Source organism: Brassica napus, chromosome C2, assembly GCF_020379485.1.
Source record: "Brassica napus cultivar Da-Ae chromosome C2, Da-Ae, whole genome shotgun sequence".
NCBI lineage: Eukaryota > Viridiplantae > Streptophyta > Magnoliopsida > Brassicales > Brassicaceae > Brassica > Brassica napus.
Window position 1 is genome coordinate 6702883 of NC_063445.1, and position 12350 is coordinate 6715232.

The window sequence follows — 12350 nt, forward strand, 5'->3', positions numbered from 1 at the left end:
TGAGTTTTAATTTCGTTTTGCTTGTTTAATCCTTGTTTATCTTTATTCTCTGTTGTATCTACTTGAATATGCTTCAATCTATTATGAGATTAAGTGTTTTCATGGAGATTAGTGAGTAGTTTCCTTAAGAATTCATGGGTTAGGGAGATTAGAGTAACTTAGTGAAAATCTATGGTGTTATTGTATTAGATCCTTGTATGAACTTGCTTGTTGAGTATTTTTAATGCTTGTTTAGTCTTGATCACTCTAAACCTGATTTCTAAACACTTCTCATCAGACATGATTAGATGAAGTGTTTGAATCAACTCAACTAAGCTCTAGTGAGATTAGCCAAGGACACTTGATGTTAAAATTGCTAGATAGTTATTAAACTTGAACTTAAAGATTGGTTGATTGAATTAAGCCAAAGACATTTGATGTTTAATGATTTCTAAGCAAATGGACATTTACCTAGACATAGGACTTGTCTAAAATTGTGTTTAGACTTAAGAGATTACTTTGATTGAAAGCTTGTCACCTAGATTGGATCTTAGTTACTTGAAGTCAATTCCCAATACCCATGGATTCACTTGTCTAAATTGATTAAAACCTTGTTGTATTGCTCTGTTTGCTATTGTTACTTGTCACACACTCACCACTATTGAATCTGCTTAGCTTAAGAAATGACTTGTATTCTCACTGATTCACATCACTAGGACTGGTTCGACATTCACCCCACTATACTACAACATTTGCAATAGGCAAAAATCCTATTATCAAATTGGCGCCGTTGCGGGCGATCCTAGTCTGATTGTGACATTGAGTTTGAGTCTTTGCTTGAGACTGAGTTTTACTTTGTTTTAAAGTTACTAATTCTACTTCTTCATCTACTTGTGATCGCAGGTGCATGAACCTAAGAAGTAGAGGCACTATCTTACTCCCTTGACAGATATCAAAACACTTGAAAGAGAGAACAGGAGAAGGTTAAGACAAGAAGAGCAAGAGGCTCAGATACAAAGATCAGAACCTATGATGGAACCAGTTCCAGAACAACCTCAAACTGAAGAGGGCAATGGTCAAGGAGCTGCCAACCTTCGACCTAGACAACCACAACGCCAAGCTAGGGCCATCGGTACATATGATCAACCTAACATAAATGGGAATAGGTTGGGCATTAGGGCACCGCCAGTTGCCAACAACAATTTCGAGATCAAGTCCAGCCTCATCAACATGATTGAAAACAACAAGTACCATGGACTTGCCTTGGAAGACCCACTAGATCACCTTGACAGATTTGATAAGTACTGTGGCTTGTCAAAAACAAATGGAGTTTCAGAGGATGCTTTCAAGCTCAGATTGTTTCCCTTCTCTTTGGGAGACAAGGCTCACACTTGGGAGAAAAACATCTCAAGTGATACTATCACCACTTGGGATGAATGCAAGAAGGCCTTCCTCAACAAGTTCTTCTCTGCTACAAGGACTGCCAACCTTAGAAATCAGATCTCTGGTTTTCAACAAAGAGGACTTGAAGGATTTTCAGAGGCATGGGAGAGATTCAGAAGCTACTTGTCTCAATGTCCCCACCATGGCTTCAACAATGAGAGCTTGCTAAGCACTTTCTACAGAGGAGTCTTGCCTAAATTCAAAAGCCAGCTTGACACTGCAAGCAATGGAAACTTCTTGGGGAGGACTGTCGAAGATGCTTTAGAACTCTTGGAGAACATGGCACAGAGTGACTCTGTCTACAATGATGAATATGATAGAAGAGACAGAGGTGGTGGAGGAGAAGATATGACCACAAAGAGAGAGCTGAAAGCACTTCAAGACAAGATTGACATGCTACTATCAGAAAAGACCAAGAAAGAGGAGTTACATATGGTTGCTGAAGTTGATGGAGTAGAATGCCAAGAAGATATGTACTATGTCAATGCTCAGGGTACATGGTACAAGAAGGAGCCTGACTATCAATACCAGAACAACTACCAACAGAAACCCTTCTACAACAACCAACAGAAGCCATTCAACAACTACCAGCCAAGACCATTCTACAACAATCAGCCTAAGCCATTCTACAACAACAACCAAGGTGGTTACCAACCCAAACAGAACTTCCCTCCTGGATTCTCACCAAAACCAAGTCAACCTGCACAAGACCAAGCTGGATCATCAACACAACCTCCACAAGAGAGTAGTACTGAAGCTATGCTGAAACAATTATTGGAGGGACAAGCAAGAAGTGAGAAACAATTAGGGTATGAGCTGAAAAATCTCCACAACAAGATTGATGGGAATTACCATGATCTAAACAACAAGTTCAAAGCCTTGGAGAACCAGTTTGTCTCTATGACAGCCAGCTCAAGTCGCCAACAAGGTTCCCTACCTGGAAAGCCTGAACAAAACCCAAAGGAGACAATGAAGGCAATCACCCTAAGGAGTGGAAGAGAGTTGCCTCCTAAAGTTCTCATTAAGGATAATGAGAAACAAGGTGGGGAGGTGGTCATCAATGTAGATGATGATGTGGTGATTGTGGATGAGAAGACTAATGAGGAAATCTTGGAGAAGATAGTTGAAGCTAAGGGCAAGAGAAAGATTGGAGAGGAGAAAGTTGAGAACAAAAATGAGGCTGCTACATCAACAAAGGAGAAATTGTTCACTCCTCCTCCCTATGAGCCAAAGCTTCCCTTTCCTGGAAGATTCAAGAAGCAACTCCTAGAGAAGTACAAAGCCTTGTTTGACAAGCAAATGAGTGAAGTTCAGCTCACCATGCCCATAATTGATGCATTTATGCTGGTTCCACAATACAGCAAGTTCTTGAAAGATGCTGTAGAACAAAAGAAGAAAGAGATGGAAGGGATGGTGATTCTTACTCATGAGTGCAGTGCCATTATTCAGAGACTGACTGTCCCAAGGAAGCTAGAAGACCCTGGTAGTTTCACCCTGCCATGCGCCATTGGACCTTTGACATTTGAGAGATGTCTATGTGATTTGGGAGCAAGTGTCAGCCTCATGCCACTATCCATTGCCAAGAAGCTTGGGTTTACACAATATAAAAAGTGCAAGATCTCTTTGGTGCTAGCTGATCGATCTGTCAAGCTCCCCATTGGCATCCTAGAAGATCTTCCTGTCAAGATAGGAAATTGTGAAGTGCCTACTGACTTTGTAGTGCTTGAGATGGATGAAGAGCCTAGAGATCCTTTGATCTTTGGAAGACCTTTCTTGGCAACTGCTGGAGCAATGGTGAATGTGAGAGATGGCACAATTGATCTCCACCTTGGAAAAGATCACATTCTCCATTTTGATATCAAGGAGATGATGAAGAAGCCCACAACTCAAGGAGAAATATTCTACATTGATGAGATGGATGCCTTGGCTGATGATTTCCTTGAGGAGTTAGTGATTGAGGACTCTTTTCAACATGCCCTGACCATTGAAAGAGAGACCCAAATGATTGAAAACAAGGAGAGTGATGAGCTAGTAAGAAGGCTAGATGTTCACCTTGAGGAGGATGGAGAAGATGAGTTCATGGAGTTGCCACAAATGACTCAACATGCTGCCTCAGCAGACATTCAAGAGAACCTCCATGAAGCTGATTGGAGTGAGCTCAAGGCACCAAAAGTGGAGCTTAAACCTCTTCCCCATGGTGTAAGGTATCCTTTCCTTGGACCTAATGAGACATATCCTGTCATTGTGAGTAGTGAGCTGCCTGAGAATGAATTGTCTATGCTTTTAAATGAACTTAAAAAGTATAGAAAAGCACTAGGATACTCACTTGATGACATTAAAGGAATCTCACCATCTTTGTGCATGCATAGGATACATCTAGAGGATGAATCTAAAACTTCAATTGAACACCAAAGAAGATTAAATCCTAATTTGAAAGATGTTGTTAAAAAAGAGATAATCAAATTGTTAGATGCTGGTGTGATCTATCCTATCTCTGATAGCAATTGGGTTTCACCTGTGCATGTAGTTCCTAAAAAAGGTGGCATAACAGTTGTTAAGAACGAAAATGATGAGTTAATACCAACAAGAACAATAACTGGACATAGGATGTGCATTGACTATCGAAAACTGAATGCAGCCTCTAGAAAGGATCATTTCCCTTTACCATTCATTGATCAGATGTTAGAGAGGCTAGCTAACCATCCTTATTATTGTTTCCTTGATGGATACTCTGGATTTTTCCAAATCCCTATACACCCAAATGACCAAGAGAAAACGACATTCACTTGTCCTTATGGTACCTTTGCATATCGAAGGATGCCATTTGGACTGTGCAATGCACCAGCAACATTCCAAAGAGCAATGATGTCAATTTTCTCTGATCTTATTGAGGATGTAATGGAGGTGTTTATGGATGATTTTTCTGTATACGGTTCTTCGTTTGCTACTTGTTTGTCAAATCTTTGCAGGGTATTACAGAGATGTGAGGACACTAACCTGGTGCTCAATTGGGAGAAGTGTCACTTCATGGTCAAGGAAGGGATTGTTCTTGGACACAAAGTTTCTGAGAAAGGAATTGAAGTGGACAAAGCCAAGATAGATGTCATGGTTGGTCTAGCTCCACCAAGAACAGTGAAGGATATAAGAAGCTTTCTGGGTCATGCCGGTTTCTATAGAAGATTCATCATGGATTTCTCTAAGATAGCTAGACCATTGACCAGGCTGTTATGCAAAGAAGCTGCATTTCACTTCGATGAGGAGTGTATGGAAGCTTTCAAAAACCTGAAGAATGCACTCATCAGTGCACCCATAGTTCAACCGCCAGATTGGGATCTCCCCTTTGAGATCATGTGTGATGCAAGTGACTTTGCTGTAGGAGCAGTCCTAGGCCAGAAGAGAGACAAGAAGTCACATGTGATCTACTATGCAAGTAGAACCCTTGATGAAGCTCAAGCTAAATACTCTACAACTGAGAAGGAGCTATTGGCCATTGTCTTTGCATTTGAGAAGTTCAGAAGCTACTTGGTTGGGTCAAAGGTGACTGTCTACACTGATCATGCTGCATTGAGACACCTCTTAGCCAAGAAAGATGCAAAACCAAGACTGTTGAGGTGGATTCTGCTGCTACAAGAGTTTGATCTTGAGATCAAGGACAGGCCTGGAGTTGAGAATGGAGTAGCTGATCACCTGTCCAGGTTGAAGGTGGAGTGTGGAATCCCTATTGATGACAGACTTCCAGAAGAGCAAATGATGGCTATTCATGCAGTGGTAGCTGTTTGTGAGACAGGAAAGAAACTTGAAGAGGTGAAGGCAGCTGATGAGAAGGGTCCTTGGTATGCTGATATAGTCAACTACTTAGCTAGTGGAAAAGAGCCATTGAACCTTGAAGGTTATGCCAAGAAGAAGTTCTATAAGGATGTGAAGAGATATTATTGGGATGAGCCTTACCTCTACATACTTTGTAGAGATCAACTCTATAGAAGGGCAGTGGCTGAAGAAGAAATTGATGGGATCCTTACACATTGTCATGGATCATCCTATGGAGGCCACTTTGCTACATTTAAGACAGTTGCAAAGGTGCTACAAGCTGGATTTTGGTGGCCTCACATGTTTAAAGACACCCAAGACTTTGTCTCAAGGTGTGACTCTTGTCAAAGAAGAGGAAACATCACCAAGAGGAATGAAATGCCTCAAAACCCCATCCTAGAAGTTGAAGTGTTTGATGTCTGGGGTATTGACTTCATGGGGCCTTTTCCTTCATCTTATAGCAACAAGTACATACTGGTGGCTGTAGATTATGTCTCTAAGTGGGTTGAAGCAATTGCAAGTCCAACCAATGATGCAAAGGTGGTTCTAAAAATGTTCAAGAGCATAATCTTTCCAAGGTTTGGGATTCCAAGAGTTGTGATCAGTGATGGAGGGTCTCACTTCATCAACAAACTGTTTGCAAACCTCCTTAAGAAGAATGGTGTGAAGCACAAGGTTGCAACTCCTTACCACCCCCAAACAAGTGGTCAAGTTGAGATTTCCAACAGGGAGATCAAGTCCATTCTGGAGAAGATTGTGGGGGTTACAAGGAAAGATTGGTCCATCAAGCTTGATGATGCATTGTGGGCTTATAGGACAGCTTACAAGACACCTTTGGGAACTACACCTTTCAACCTTCTCTATGGAAAATCTTGCCATCTACCAGTTGAGCTTGAGTACAAGGCACTATGGGCAGTCAAGTTGCTGAACTTTGACATCAAGAGTGCCAAGGAGAAGAGATTGATCCAGCTGAATGAACTTGATGAGATAAGACTTGAAGCTTTTGAAAGTTCAAAGATCTACAAAGAGAAAACAAAGGCTCTCCATGACAAACATATCCTGAAAAGAGACTTTAAAGAAGGAGATCAAGTTCTTCTCTACAACTCCAGACTGAAGTTGTTTCCAGGCAAGCTCAAGTCAAGGTGGTCTGGTCCTTTCAAGGTTAAAGAGGTTAAACCTTATGGAGCAATAGTTTTGTGGAGTTCTGATGGAAGAGAGTTCACCATCAATGGACAAAGGGCTAAGCTTTACTTGGGAACCAAATCGGAAGACCTGGGAACTTCAGTTCCACTTTCCGATCCAACCACAGTCTAACCTAAAGGAGGCAAAGTCAAGCTAGAGACTTAAAACAAGCTCACTTGGGAGGAAATCCCAAGAGTATCCTTTGTATATATGTGTGAATGTTTTTAATAAATTGTGTGAACTATCCTTGTTTGTGTGTTTGTTTGTGTGAATTGTGTGTGATTTCAGTTTGGAAGGTGCTCAGGAAAAGGAAAGGATTCAAAAGAGGCTAGGAAAAACACAAGTGCTGTGGAGACATGCTCATAGCGACATGATTGGGTCGCTACAAGGAAGATAGCATAGCGACAAGCGCATAGCGACCCACACATGTCGCTATAACCCTTTACGGACAACCTTAGCGACGTGCATAGCGACATCCTCATGTTGCTACGACCAAACGAAGAGAATGCAATATTTGGCTAAGGACCGTAGCGACATATCCATAGTGACATGCTCATGTCGCTACAGTCACAAGGTAAGTACTCTAATCCGGTTTAAAATCTCTCCACATCTCTAGTAATTTTTATTTTACTTATCATGTAAACCACTCCAAATTCAAAGTCACACAAGAGAGACTGTGTGATTCGAGTGTGGTGGGGGTACTATAAAAACTGATCATTTTGCTTGTTTTTATTTGGATGATTTGCATTTGACATATCTAGCACTTTGCATTTGTGTGGATTTTAATGATTTGCATTTTGGATTTTCTTGTGATTTTTAAATTAAAAAAAAAAAAATTAAAAAGAGTTGTGTGTTTTGAATTATGCATAGGGAGCCATGATTGAAATTGCCATGAAAAGAACATATCTACAAGCATCTCTTGAGCCTTGAAAACTCTTTTTGAAACATGTTGCTCATATGATATTGACATTGTTCTTGAAACCAATTACAAACTGAACTTGGGCATAATGAATTTAATCTCTCTTGCATATGGGCACTTGCATACTTGATCATGGATTTCATACACATTTGGGTTATCTTATTCCATGTATTATCCTTTGATTAACCCAAATGGCACACCCCTACCCTTGAACCCTTGCCATTCTTTGAAACCAATATTGATTTGTTGAGTGAGGTCTCTTATTGATAGCTTGTCATGTGCAAAATCTTGAGAGTATTGGGAGCGACATATGTTTGTTCTCATCTATTGCTAGCATAAGATCCTCATTTGAACTAGCATCTAGGATGGTGAGTGAGTTTGTGTGTTTTTAAGTTGTTATATCTTGGGTTTGAGAGAAGAGAAAAAGATCAAAGAGTGTCAATAAGAAAAGAAAACCAATAGGAACCAAGAAAATAAAAGAAGAAAAACTCTTAAGTGTGTCAATTAGAATTCCCCAAAGTAAAAAAAAAAAAAAAAAAAATGAAAGATCATAATGGGGAAAGAAAAAGAGTGTCAAGTTCTTAGTTGGTTGATCATGTAAATAAAAAAAAAAAGAGAGTTCACTTGGTGAGAAATGTGAGTGAAGTGTATATACTTGGGTTTTGAAATATAAAAGATGGGTAGAATTTGTAATCACTTAGGAAGAAGAGTAGAATGATGAGAATGAGCTATGTATGCATGAATTGCTCCTAGTCTTAGATAAATTTTGCATAATGATCATGCTCCTTGTTCTTGAGTGATTACCACCATTAAAAAGATTGTATTTGAACCTTTCTTTTCATTCATAAAAGACCATTAATCTACCAAGCCAAGTGATTGAGATCATGTGCCCATTTGTGAGAATCCACCTTGTGTGTGTGTGTGTGAATGAATGTGAGAATTGGTTGAAGTTACTTGTTGATTGATGAGCATTGCACTTTGTATAAAGAAATAAAAAGAGTTTGATAGGCATTGAGAAGCTAGACTGATAAAAGAATGACCAATGATTGTTTGCTATGATCATTTGGAATGTTGTAGAAGAGCTAGGATGTGTGTCTTTTGGCTATGAGCTCCCTTTTTCAAACTTTTTCTTTCTTAGGACTTGAAAGTTTACTTGAGGACAAGTAAATGACTAGTGTGGGGGAGTTGATATCTTGTGAATTTACATGTTTTTAACTTCTTATTCTTGCATGGTTTGGTCATTTAGAGCATCATTTAGGCACATTTAGGTTGCATATCATTGCATTTGTACATATCAGGTGTTGGAGAGCACCATGGATGAGTTAGAGGACCATTGGAGGGATTTTGAGTCCAAAGAGTGAAAGATGAACACGGATGAAGGCCTTAAATATCTCTTCTGAAGCTCAAAATTTGTGGAGACACTAGAAATTGAGTTAGCTTTCTAATAGAAGTGGTTTCAAGTCATTTGGAGCTGTATTGGATAAGTTATGATCGATTTACTATAGGTGTATCAACCCTTGCCGGGGACCACTGGAAAGTTAATGGGATGTCCCAACTTGCCACTTTCTTCTACCTTTCCTTTGCACGAGTTTTCCTACTTTTCTGTATAATATCTGCTTTCTTTTTATTAAAGGAGTGTCCAAGAAACATCATTATCCAACTTTTGTAATAATTTAACTTGTCAAAACTCTTTCTCTTTGAAATATCATTGTTCTTATTGTTCTTGAGCTGTTCTTCATTGTTCATCATCTGTTCTTGAGTTTTAATTTCGTTTTGCTTGTTTAATCTTTGTTTATCTTTATTCTCTGTTGTATCTACTTGAATATGCTTCAATCTATTATGAGATTAAGTGTTTTCGTGGAGATTAGTGAGTAGTTTCCTTAAGAATTCATGGGTTAGGAAGATTAGAGTAACTTAGTGAAGATCTATGGTGTTATTATATTAGATCCTTGTATGAAATTGCTTGTTGAGTATTTTTAATGCTTGTTTAGTCTTGATCACTCTAAACCTGATTTCTAAACACTTCTCATCAGACATGATTAGATGAAGTGTTTGAATCAACTCAACTAAGCTCTAGTGAGATTAGCCAAGGACACTTGATGTTAAAATTGCTAGATAGTTATTAAACTTGAACTTAAAGATTGGTTGATTGAATTAAGCCAAAGACATTTGATGTTTAATGATTTCTAAGCAAATGGACATTTACCTAGACATAGGACTTGTCTAAAATTGTGTTTAGACTTAAGAGATTACTTTGATTGAAAGCTTGTCACCTATATTGGATCTTAGTTACTTGAAGTCAATTCCCAATACCCATGGATTCACTTGTCTAAATTGATTAAAACCTTGTTGTATTGCTCTGTTTGCTATTGTTACTTGTCACACAGTCACCACTATTGAATCTGCTTAGCTTAAGAAATGACTTGTATTCTCACTGATTCACATCACTAGGACTGGTTCGACATTCACCCCACTATACTACAACATTTGCAATAGGTAAAAACCCTATTATCAAGCGGCTTCATTCTCGTATGCGCGGGTGCGACTCTCCGCATGATCCAACCCGCGTCGGATCTCTCTGATGCTTCATGTCAAGCGGGTTAGTGAACCCGCGTGGTACAACCCACGTTGTAATCATATCAACTCGACCAAACTTCATTCTTCATCTCTTTTTTGAACCACAATGCTTCTAAACACCTCCAATCACTCTATGAGATACTCCATTGCCTGATTAAGACATATGAATGCAATATGGATCATAAAGATGCTAAATTCCTAATCTATATGATCAATATGTTCAAATTGAAGACTTAAAATGATGCAAATATGCAAGATATCAACTTCCCCAAACTTGTTCTTTACCTGTCCTCAAGTGAACTTGCAAGAACTCATATAGGAGAGAGGTTTGAAGGTGGGAACTCATAGCCAAAAGTAACACTCCCTAGCACTCAACCTAACATCCTAAAGAAACATAACAAATAGCATGAGCAACTCTCTTATTATACTCTAGCTTCTCTAGGCCTATCCCTACTCTTATGCCTCTACGCAAGTTGCAATACTCCTCAACTAACAAGTCCCTTCAACCAGCTCTCACATTGATTCACACACACACACACATGGTGAATTCTCATAAATGGGCACATGATCTCAATCATTTGGCTAGGTAAGCATGGTCTAATATGAATGAAAAGAAAGATTCAAATGTTTTCATTTCAAAGTGGTTATCACTCAAAAACAAGGAGCTTGATCATTATGCAAAATTTATCTAAGATTATAAGCAACTTATGCATACATAGATTCATTCTCATCATTCTACTCCCTTTGTTATAAGTGATCACAAGTTCTACCCTTTTTATCATCATCTCAAAACCAAAATAAACCCCTCACATCATTCACCAAATGAACAACTCTTTTTTGACTCAACCACTAGGGACTTTAATTCACTTTTTACAAGCTCTAACTCTTTCTCATTTCCTTCCCCACCTTCTCTTTGATTCTTTTTTTTTTTTTTATAAGGGGGAATGTTCTTTGTTACATAATCTAGAGCTTCATACTTTTCTTTTGTCCCTAGAATTTTCTTTTCTATTTGTACTCTTTTGCTCATCTCTCTCATCTTTTTCATTCCTCAAACCCAAGATATTGAAATTTGGAACACACAAACCCCTCTCACCATCCCCAAATGCTAACTCTTTGTGTTAGCAAGAGATGAGAATAAACTTATGTCGCCTCCAATACTCTCAAGATTTTGCACATGACAAGCTATCAAAAGAGGCCTCACTCATGCAATTCAATGTTTGGTCTCAACAAATGGTCAGGGTTGTAGGGTGTAGAGTGCCATTTGGTTAACAGAGATTGGTATAAAGGAATAAGATAACCCAAATGTGTCTGAGATCCATGATCAAATAAGCAAATGTCCATATGCAAGAGAGATTAAGTTCATTCAAGCCAAGTTCAGATTGGAACTGATCTTAAGAACAATGCCAATATCAAGCAAGCAAACAAGTTTCAAGAAGAGTTTTCAAGGCTCGAAACGTGCAAGGCTTTCAAGAGATGCTTAAGCTACTTGATATGTTTAACTAGGGTGTCACTTTGAGTTCTAGACAAGAGTTACTTTACAAGGCATTTTAAATCATTGTTCCAAATGCAAGTGAATGCAACCTATATGCTCTAGACTCAATCCTAAAAGTGCAAGTGATGCAACTACATGTTTCTTTTTGTGTGTTTTCAAATTTTTCAATTTTTTTTTTGGTTTTTCTATGCATATATGTATGTACAATGCAATGCGTGAGACTCAAATCATCAGAGAAAACATGATCAAATACTTGGTACCTCCTCCAAACTTAGTTCGCACAGTCTCTGTGTTAGGAAGTTGAAGGAGATACCGAAAAGAGAGAAAAATGCAAAGAAAAACTGGTATATATAATGGAAAGGTGGAGGAGTACCTCAATATGGAGCGTGGGAAGAGGCTGATGCCTCATCCTCGGTGTCAGATTTCTTATCTGTTGAGGCAAGGGATGGAGACTTGTTTCTTGAATCGGATGGTTGAGCTGGTGGGTTTCGCTTCCGGCGGAGCAGCTGTTTCTTGGTGGCGGGGAAACTGAGTGCCAAAGGATCTATTGGGGGTTGCGGCTAGGGGGTAAGGAAGTCAAAGTATGATGATGAGCATCCAGCCACAGCCCCTCTAGTTAGTATAACAGCCACCTTCTTCATGAACTGAGCTGAAGCTTCTGCTTGCCTCTTCACAGTCTTACTCAACTCTTTACATTTGGCTTTGAGCTTGAAGATGGTTCTGTCCTGAGCTTTGCTCCACCTTTGGAGGTTGCCAATATGCTCATGAGCTTGGCGAAGGGGACCATTGGGTAAGGCTCCAGGACGTTGCTCAAAGTGGTAACGAGGAGGACCATAGAGGAGCTCAGAGTTTAAACCAGAAGTTTTTTCTTGGAACACATCACATCTATCTGCAGTCTTCTTCCTCTTGGGAGATCTCATGGGGCCTAGAGGACCATGGGGTCCAAGGAGG

At 39.3% G+C, this 12350-nt stretch overlaps 1 protein-coding gene and 1 non-coding gene across 2 annotated transcripts; one reads left to right on the forward strand and one right to left on the reverse strand.

Moving 5' to 3' along the window:
- Nucleotides 1-932: 932 nt before the first annotated feature.
- On the forward strand, nucleotides 933-6737 carry LOC125581268. Its single transcript, XM_048746365.1, has 2 exons — nucleotides 933-3626; nucleotides 4392-6737. The coding sequence occupies exons 1-2, from the start codon at nucleotides 1009-1011 to the stop codon at nucleotides 6541-6543; spliced, it is 4770 nt and encodes a 1589-aa protein (XP_048602322.1). The 5' UTR covers nucleotides 933-1008; the 3' UTR covers nucleotides 6544-6737.
- Nucleotides 1465-1571, reverse strand: LOC125582688. The gene has a single exon (XR_007320144.1). It is a non-coding gene; the product is annotated as a small nucleolar RNA R71 (small nucleolar RNA).
- Nucleotides 6738-12350: the final 5613 nt, after the last annotated feature.

Excerpts from the sequence above, each read along its gene's own strand:
- LOC125581268 (XM_048746365.1), top strand. The coding sequence starts at position 1,009 with ATGATGGAACCAGTTCCAGAACAACCTCAAACTGAAGAGGGCAATGGT. Across the intron at positions 3,627-4,391 it reads CCTCTTCCCCATGGTGTAAG|GGTATTACAGAGATGTGAGG; the intron begins GTATCCTTTCCT and ends AAATCTTTGCAG.